This window comes from Urocampus carinirostris, chromosome 2 (assembly GCF_059441175.1).
Source record: "Urocampus carinirostris isolate Australia breed hairy pipefish chromosome 2, RoL_Ucar_1.0, whole genome shotgun sequence".
NCBI lineage: Eukaryota > Metazoa > Chordata > Actinopteri > Syngnathiformes > Syngnathidae > Urocampus > Urocampus carinirostris.
The window spans coordinates 15,084,937-15,093,909 of NC_142350.1; the positions used below are offsets into that span (position 1 = coordinate 15,084,937).

At 42.6% G+C, this 8,973-nt stretch overlaps 1 protein-coding gene across 1 annotated transcript; it reads right to left on the minus strand.

Moving 5' to 3' along the window:
* Nucleotides 1–282: 282 nt before the first annotated feature.
* Nucleotides 283–8,084, minus strand: zbtb22a (zinc finger and BTB domain containing 22a). The gene is made up of 4 exons (XM_088329064.1): nt 7,929–8,084; nt 5,892–6,110; nt 5,115–5,817; nt 283–3,549 (listed from the first exon to the last, which is right to left on the minus strand). The coding sequence occupies exons 2-4, from the start codon at nt 6,096–6,098 to the stop codon at nt 2,543–2,545; spliced, it is 1,917 nt and encodes a 638-aa protein (XP_088185190.1). The 5' UTR covers nt 6,099–6,110; nt 7,929–8,084; the 3' UTR covers nt 283–2,542.
* Nucleotides 8,085–8,973: the final 889 nt, after the last annotated feature.

Consider the following 8,973-nt stretch of genomic DNA (forward strand, 5'->3'; position numbering starts at 1 on the left):
ACAGTTCAAAGGGCAATGCTGTACAAACTAATGCCAGCTGCCATTACTCAAGAGGGAAGAAGAAATGCAAGGGCAAGGCAAAGCCAACACAGACCAGTTCTGGCATCATTTTTAGCAGGATTGCTGAGAAACAGCACATTTTCAAGCACATTTCAATCCTTGAAAACACAACACTACAATTAATGCATTTTCAAGGATTTCAAGCACCGGTACAAACCCTGTATCAACGACCGAGACCTTCCTACCTCTTGTGGAATAAAAAAAAAAAAAAAAAAAAAAAAAAAAAAAAAAAAAAAAATTCAAAATCAAAAAGATATTCAGTAGTGCCATTTTTTTTCATGAGGTTAACGATAAACTAGTAGCCCTTTGTGCCTATTAGAGACTTAAAGTAGCCCTTAGCTTCAAAAAGGCTGGAGACCCCTGCACTACATAATACAATGACATCTTGTGCACAAATATTACACAGTGCCCCTTTAATAAGCTTGCAACTCCATACATCATCTTGGTTGGTTTCACATTATAGGTAAAGTCCTAAGAATTTTCAGGGCCTAAAATATCAATCATTATGTTCGGGTTCGGGCCGAGCTTCTCTCTTACTGCCTTTTTTTAAATCATTCAGTCATCATTATTTATTTATTTTTCTTTAAGGAGGATCCAAGCGATGATCTGTCCCCCTCTCGCGCAAAGAGTGCGAGGAGGCCAAAGAAAAACAAACTTAGAACAATGACAGGTGGATAATTAGGAAAATAAGTCAGCAAGAAAGAAGCTCACTCCTCACAAAAAGTCTTCAGAAATAAAACGAGAAAATTTGGGTCTGCTTTGGGCTCAAATCCTGTTACTTTGTTGTGGTCGGGCTGGTTCAGGCTATAATACTAGCGGGCCTGATTTGGGTTGGACTTTTTAGGCCCAATCTTACCTCTATTTTACGTAGATGGTCATGAAAGAGTATTTAGCCCCTACCTGATGTTTGTGTTTTTTTTTTTTGCATATTTATCACTAACAAATGTTCCAGGTCATCAAATCAATTTCAAGGACCAGGACAATTTGCTGTGGTTGACGTAATGATGAACTCTGGGGTTTCACAGAAGATCCTGAAGGAGAGCATCCGCCCATCAGTTCGTGCCCCTCAAACTCAAGCGCTCTTGGATCCTGCAGCAGGAAAACGATCCTAAACCCATCACCAAGTCCACCTATGACCGGGTCAATTGAAAACAAAATGGAGTGGCCAAGTCAAAGTCTCTATTAAATCCAATTGAGATGCTGAGGTGTGACCTTAAAGCTGGGGTGTGTAGTTTGAGGTGTCTTCTTTTAAAATGATTTTCTCTATTAGGTAAGTGTTAACAATGCCCAACTGAGTTTAAAGAGCCTTCGTGTATTTTACCACTGCGTCTATCTGCTTTTATCTTTCTTTTACCCTTGCTGGTATGGCTGGAGGAAAGGAGGCGCGGGGCTAGGCGAAAGGAGAGTGATTTCACGCACGTGATGGCGGTTTTCCTTTGTTGTATAATGAAAATAAGAAAAGGACCGTTTTGAATACGGTCCAAATACCAACCTTAACCCACCAAAAGAATGAAAAAGGGAGTTTATTTGAACGCATCTAAATTCACATACTTGCACAAGCAACAAAAGGAGCTGTGTTGCCGATTTCAGCCAAAAGATGGCGTCAGGCAGTACAATATTTCAAAATTATGGACACCGCCTTTAAATGGGCAGGTTAAGCTTACAAACCTCCAATATGGCAGGTTTGAAACAATTTTTGCAAAGCAGTGTGGGCCAAAAAACTCCTCTACAGCGTTGTGAAGGACCAATTATCCTTTAAGTTTGATTTCTGTTATCACTGTCAAAGGTGGTCCAACTCGCTATTAGTTTCAGAAGGCGATTACTTTTTCACATAGCGCCAGATTTTTTTGGGGCCTTTGTAAATTGAATCAACATTTCAAAACTGCTTTTTGTATTTCCTTAGGAGTCAAACACGCGGCCCAGGGGCCAGTAAGGGCCCATCGACAGATCTTATCTGCCTCGCGAGACGAGGATTAGAGAAACTCAAGAGAAAAAATATGGCAAACTACGAGCTGCTGTTTTAAAACAAGCACGGTGCCACCGCAAAGCAACTGTAGCTGTTGTTTTTTCCTCTCTTCCTTTCTCTCTTCCTTTCTCTCTTTTTATATTTCTTTTTTTTCTTCTCTCTTTATCTTCTATCTCTCACCTCCTATATGTCTTTCTTTCTCTGTGTCTTTCTTCCTTTTTATTTTTCCCTCTCTTCCTTCTTTTCATTCTCCTTTTTCTTCACTCCTTTTCTATTTGTTTCTCGCCCTCTTTCTTCCCCTTTTTTTCTTTGCATCATTATTTTACTCCCTCTCCTTCTCTTTAGTCTACTCATCCGGCCTCTGTGTTTTTTTTCTACTATGTGGCCCTTGAGCTTAAATGAATTTGACACCTCCGCCTTAGGTTGTATGGTATTAAAACTGGTTTCCTGACCTGAAACCTTTGCGAGTGATGATTATGCAAAAGAGACAGAAATCAGGATTTAGAAAGCTGGATACTACTCATTTCCAGCAAAACTCTCTCCCGCCTCTTCTTTGTAAACATGAGCACTCGTCTCCAAGTGCTGCGTCTTCAGCTCGTCCACCATCCCGGAGACCCCGCCTAGCAACTCGCCCATTTCCCCGTGGAAATCCACCTCCTCCACCTTCACCTGTGATCCCACGGAGAGGAAAGCGTCGGCGCCGTGGAAAGCGTAACCGTAAGCGTCTTCCGCTTGGGATCGGGCCGAGCCGGCGGCGTTATCGCAAGAAGCCGTGCGCTGGCATCTGGCCTGGTGCCTCAGGAAACTGTCCTTCCAGATGACTTTCTTCCCGCAAAGGTCGCACTCGTACGGCCGCAGCCCCCCGTGTGTTTTCAGGTGCTTGGTGAGATGATGCTTCATTTTGAAGGACTTGTTGCAGACGGGGCAGCCGAACGGGCGCAAATTGAGGTGCTGCATCTTCACGTGGCGGTCTCGCATGCTTTTCAGCGTGAAGGCCTTGCCACAGTGGCAGAAGTGGACTTTGCCCGAGTAGGGGGCGCTCGCCATGCTTACCGAGGAAGAAGAGGAGGGAGTGGGGGGAGACGGGGGCGGCGGGAGATTGGCGGGGGCGAGCGCTAACGAAGAGCCGCCCGGTCCCATGCTAGCGGACGGCCAGCCGCTTTCTGCGGTGGCCATAGTGAAATCGGGCGACGCCGGCACTAAAGGCCTCTGGGAAACCTGACCCGTCCCCTCTTGGATTTCATCGTATGTCTCAGAGATGAATTTAGCCGCCGTGAGGCACTGCAAACTCACCTCGGATTTGCTGAGCCCTTCCCCCTCCTGTGGTCTGGAGTCTTGTTGAGACCAGGAACCAGCTTGCCACTGGACACGGGCTAAAACCGCACAGGGTTCTCCTAAGGGGCTTTCGGCTTTTTGGCAAGGCGGGACACTGGATAGCAAGGGCGCTTTGCCCCGTAGGTCCGACAGACTCACCCTGACCCGTCTTGATTCTTCATTCGCGACTATCATGGGATGCAAATCTCCTGGAAAACGAAAAAGTAACATTATTACATAGTTCAATGACAAAAGAATTGTTGTTCTGAAAAGACTTCCCATAATTTTGGGTCGTTCTCTTTAGACGCTGCATGAATGGAATGTTTACATTGAAAAAAAGTGCTAAATTCAGGGTTTTTATGGCCAAATTCAAGGACTTTCAAAGCCAATTTTTCAATTCCTCCAGTACCAATAGAAGAAAAAAATCCAGTGAGAATCATACATATTGCAGAGCAACATATGCAATTTTTAATCTGCGTGTGATGTATCAAGGACATATAATTTTTAAATCTGAATAAAACGTGATTATATTTGTTTTTGAAACTTGGACTGTGCCCTGGAGAATGATCTTGGTCAGTCCTGTTGTTCTTGTGAGGTAAACATACGACTAAAATTGTCGTCTGTTCACAGTTGACAACAGTTCTTCTAAGGGTCCGATGTACCCTCTGATGGTGGTGCGCACCCTTTTGTTTGTCACATGGGCTAAGTAGCTTATGCCTTGAAGTTTTCTGTAGCATCGCATCTTCATGGCCTGGATTTTCTTGTCCAGTTTTGCTGTGAGAGTCCATGTCTTGCAAGCGTAGAAGAAGATGGAAGTGAACAGTGCTTACATTAGTCTGTTCTTTGATTTTACTGCTATGTTCTTGTCCCTCCAGATGGGTTTAAGTCTGACAAGTGCAGCCGTGGTTTGAGCCATCTTGACCCCTCTTCTGAAATGACAGCTCCAAGATATTTAAAATTTATGACAGGTTCTAGCTCTCTGTATTTACAGTGTTGTTTTTGGTGATACCTTGGGGATTGTTGGTGCTTAATTTTATTTTTTTCCAGTGCTGATTTCCATCCCATACTGGCTTGATGCTTGGTCCAGGGGATTGACCAGATCGCTGAGTTCCTGTTTGTCTCCTGCCAATCTGGCAATATCATCAGCAAAACGGATGTTCGTGATGTTGTGTCCACCAATACTGACTGTAGCTTCATGTTGCTCCAGAGCAGAATAAAGTAGTAAATTCCAGCTCAAGTCTGTCATTAAAGGTTATAACCCTGATTTTTAAAAAGTGTTGAGTCTGATGGGGGCATGTACAACATGTTATGTATTGACACCTTAAGGTATTCATTTTTCATTATTAGTTGACAGCATTTAAAGTACCTTCAAATAATTAAAGTCCCAGTGGGGAATATTTAACCACTAGTTGGCACAGCAGCAAGATCACAGACAAACATGGGAGCTACTTCTTGGTAGGAATTCCACTATATAAAAGAAATACAAATTCCCCGACCTATGATTTTCTTTTATAAAAATGAACACTGGTATAATACTTCATGTAATCTTGCCTAGTAGGTTTTAGATCAGGTGATTGTTTAATAATAGTTTGTAATAGTCTTTGATCTGTGCAGCCCTTTGAGACTCATTGTGATTAAGGGTGTCACAAATAAACATGACTTGACTAGTATTCAAATCAATAATGGTTTTTACTGAATGAAAGTTTTTTTTATACCACTAAGAGGCACTCATTTTACACACTATGCCTTAAACAACAACATTGTAGTTACTCACCACACTGCCCTGCTTCAACAAATCCTTTCTTCTTCTCCACCTCCTGATCTCCGATTCCTTCATCAGCTTCAAGCTCTCGTTTCTCACTCTTCTTCTTTGAGGTTTCATCACCTCCACCGCCAACTTCTCTGTCGACGTTCTGCAGAGCTCCACGTGGATGGCACCGGAGTTTCTGCTTGGAGATCTCTACGGGGGCACTATTATAGTCCGCATGCCCGCTTTTACCACTTTCTTCACAGCAGGCGTAATGGTTCTCTCCGTACGGAAGGGCGTCCAATTGGGAGTCAGCTAAGTGCTGCGCCGAGGGGGGCCGTGAGCTCCCCCACCTTGAAAACTGCTGTGGGCGCCTCCAAGTAGCTAAAGGAGGCAAGGCGTCAGGGTTGGCTTCTTTTTTTCTGCCCTCTCTTTCCAGATACAAACAATCCGTGCTGCTCGGCGACTGTTGTCTGGAAGCGCTGCCGGGATGAGTTCCCGAAGCGTCCGGTAAGGATATTCCCGTCGAGGGCCTGGGTCTTTTCAGGATCTCGGTGCATTTGTCCACAATGTGCCACATCTGGAGAAAACTGGCCACTGTGACGTAGTTGACAATGTCATCGTGAACGATGCTCAGCTGGCCTGTGTAGGCTGAACTTAGCACGCTCTCAAACGCCACGGGGTCCATCACTGACGGGAGGGAAACTGTCGTCACGTCCTTCAATAACACCTGGGAACAATTTCAGAATTTGATTTTTTTTTCAAAAATGGAAGCTGCATCACACGTAAAAGAAGCAGGCCTACCTGATCATGAAAGTAAGGCGAGGAAGCGGCGAGCACACAGCGGTGTGCTTTGAATACTTTTCCTTGCACGTGGATTGAGAGGTCACACAACCGGCCCTCTTCGCGTTGGTGATTCAGGTTGTCCAGAACAGCAACTCGCACGGATGGGAAACAAACCTGGACAGTCAATGCTGCTGGAAACGCAGAAGCGCTGGAGCTTGGATCCATAGTCACCCGGTGCTGTTAAAAACAAGAGGGATCTAATCAGTTTGTAACACCCGCCTCGGTTACCACTGTTGCTGCTAGGGGACCTCAGTGCTGCCTTTGACACTGTAGCCCATAATATTTGCCTAGATCAGCTAGAAAAATGGGTTGGTCTTTCAGGAACTGTCCTGGTTTAGATCCTACCTATTGTGTTAGATATGGTAAAATGACCTTTGTGCCCTTTAGTGTTACCTGTGGCGTTCCAAAATGCTCAATACTTGGTCCCCTTCTTTTCAGCATTTTGATGCTTCCATTCAAATATCAAATTTCAGTTTCCATTGCTATGCAGATGACACTCAACTGTATCTTCCAATGGAGGAACCCACTCCACTTAATTGTGAAAATTTGGAGACCTGCCTCACTGATTTAAAAATATAGATTTCACTTAAATTCATGTGCCTCAACCCTGAAAAGACTAAAATGTTAATTATTGGTCCATTGAATTGCTTTGACTTGTTCTCAAACACCGCTTTGAACATTGACAAATGTAATATCACTCAGAGTGACTCAGTCAAAAATGTAGGTCTCTTATTCGACCCTAATCTATCCTTCTAGTTAGACCTTAAGAATATTACTAGAACATCTTTTTTCCATCTTAACGACATTGCTAAAATTTGCCTTATGCTGTCCCAGTCTGATGCTGAGATAATGCATGCGTTTACCTCCCGTCTTGATTACTGTTAATCTACTACTCTCCGGTCTCTCAAAGTCCAAAATCAAGAGCCTGCAGCTGGTACAAAATGTTGACACAAGGCTTTTTACTAAGACAAGAAAGTCTGACCACATGATCCTGAATTTAGCTAAACTACAGGTTCGAGAGTGTTCTCCATTAGAGCACTAGTGCTGTGGAATGCTCTGCCCTATGAGATTTAATCTGCAACCTTGGTGAAAATGTTTAAACACACTTATATTCAATCGCTTATGAATGATGTACACTCTTATTTTCTTGTCCTTGAGGGATAAGGACGCGCCTTCTTGTTGCATGGTGCATGCATTTAAGCCACCGTACAGGCACTTGGACTCGATGTTCACCCTCATCTAGAACCTGCTGCATCAGTCAAGATTTTGGAACAAGAGGCTGTGAACATGACATTCTGTTATAACTTATATCTCATGTTGATGATGGCAGTGTATTGTCTGTTGATGCCCGCTGCAACGTCAATTGCAACCACGTCTTCCTGGAAGAGGGGCTACCTCATAATAATAATATTTGTGCGGCCCATTCTCCAGCTTTCTTCATTTTTCCCATGCTAAGATATTAGTTTTTCCTTAACCTAATGAAAGTTTCAGACCAAGGGATGGTGTAATGGTAGTTTATGCAGAACTTTGAGACATGTTGTGATTGAGGGCTATGATGGAATAAATGACTTCACTTTTAAATACATGATGCACATTCAAACTGTTTTGCCACAGCTCATGTGCACGTGACGTCATACTGTAGCATTCCTTCCATTTCATAAAAAATGTTGCTTTAAATCGTCTGTACATCTTCATTGCACCCCTTTTGCATCACGACTAGATCAATATTCAAACGATTGGTTGCGGAAACACATCTCTTTTGAGTATTCAAATATGAAAACGTTGTTCAGGTGTAAATACGAGCAAGATAGCGCAAATGGCTCTATCTTGCTCGTCGTTCAAGTAAAAATAATAAAGCATAATGCTATACAGACACACGATACAATGCCATTTTCTAAAGTATCGTGAATTAGCGTGTTGTGGTACACCATTAATTAGCAAAACACGACCGAGATGCTACGACGCTTGTTAGCTAGCAGTGTCTTTTTCACTTACCAGCGCGAAATATTTCTATTTGGAATATGTCGCCTTTTTTAGCATGTCCACTTGACTTCCTGTCCCTGGGTGTAGCGTGAAAATTTCATTTTTAGTTAGAATTACCGATAAAAAAAAAATTACGAAGCCAGCAAGGGTTAACGACAACTACCCTGTCAACGCTAGCTAGTGCACTGATGTCAAATAGCTAGCTAAAAAAATCACAATATATCAAATGGCCTTATTATGTAAGTTAAAATTTCCTTATTTTTTCCCGTGATAACAAATTTAACAATTTACTGTTATAACAATAAGGTTACATTTAATTGTTTTTTTTGTAGGATAAGAAAGATGGAATATTTATTTTTAAAAACTGCCAGAAGATGACACTGTTGGGCGAGCGACTGCGAAAATGCTTTGCGTTAATTGTGAATTTGCATTCAAATTGCAGCATTGTTTTTCTTTTTATAAAACAAAATATAATAATATTTAAAATATTTAACATTGAATGTATTTTGTGCAAGGTCGACATTAAACAGATGAGCCGTGGAATATGATGAGATTAACATTTCGCAGACTAATCAGATTATAGAGATCCGTCACTATAACACCCAATTTGCATTATAAAGGAGCAGGATTATTATTATTTATTTTTTCTGAGTTTTTTATGTTCTGAAATTCGGTGGCCTTGGGGTAGGGCGCCCGCCCTGAGACTGGGAGGTTGCTGGTTCAAGCCTCGGCCGGGTCATACCTAAGACAACATTGGTTCTCATTGCCTCCCTGCTTGGCGCTTGGCATTAGGGGTTGGAATTGGGGGGTTTGGTCACCTAATGACTCCCAACACATCAGTTGGGTTGGGCGAGGGGGCTGGGAATCCCCTCCTCAGTATCGATTTCCCAGAAAGAGTCAGAAAAAGACTCTAGCCACCTCCCACTAGGGGGACATGGCTCTGGTATATATGTATATATGTATATATGTATATGTGTATATGTATATATATATATATATGTGTGTATATATATATATATATATATATGTTCTGAAATTATGACAAGAGAGCAGGGGT

Excerpts from the sequence above, each read along its gene's own strand:
- zbtb22a (XM_088329064.1), bottom strand. The coding sequence starts at position 6,098 with ATGGATCCAAGCTCCAGCGCTTCTGCGTTTCCAGCAGCATTGACTGTC. Across the intron at positions 5,818-5,891 it reads CGCCTTACTTTCATGATCAG|GTGTTATTGAAGGACGTGAC; the intron begins GTAGGCCTGCTT and ends AATTGTTCCCAG. Across the intron at positions 3,550-5,114 it reads TGTTGAAGCAGGGCAGTGTG|GAGATTTGCATCCCATGATA; the intron begins GTGAGTAACTAC and ends TTCGTTTTCCAG.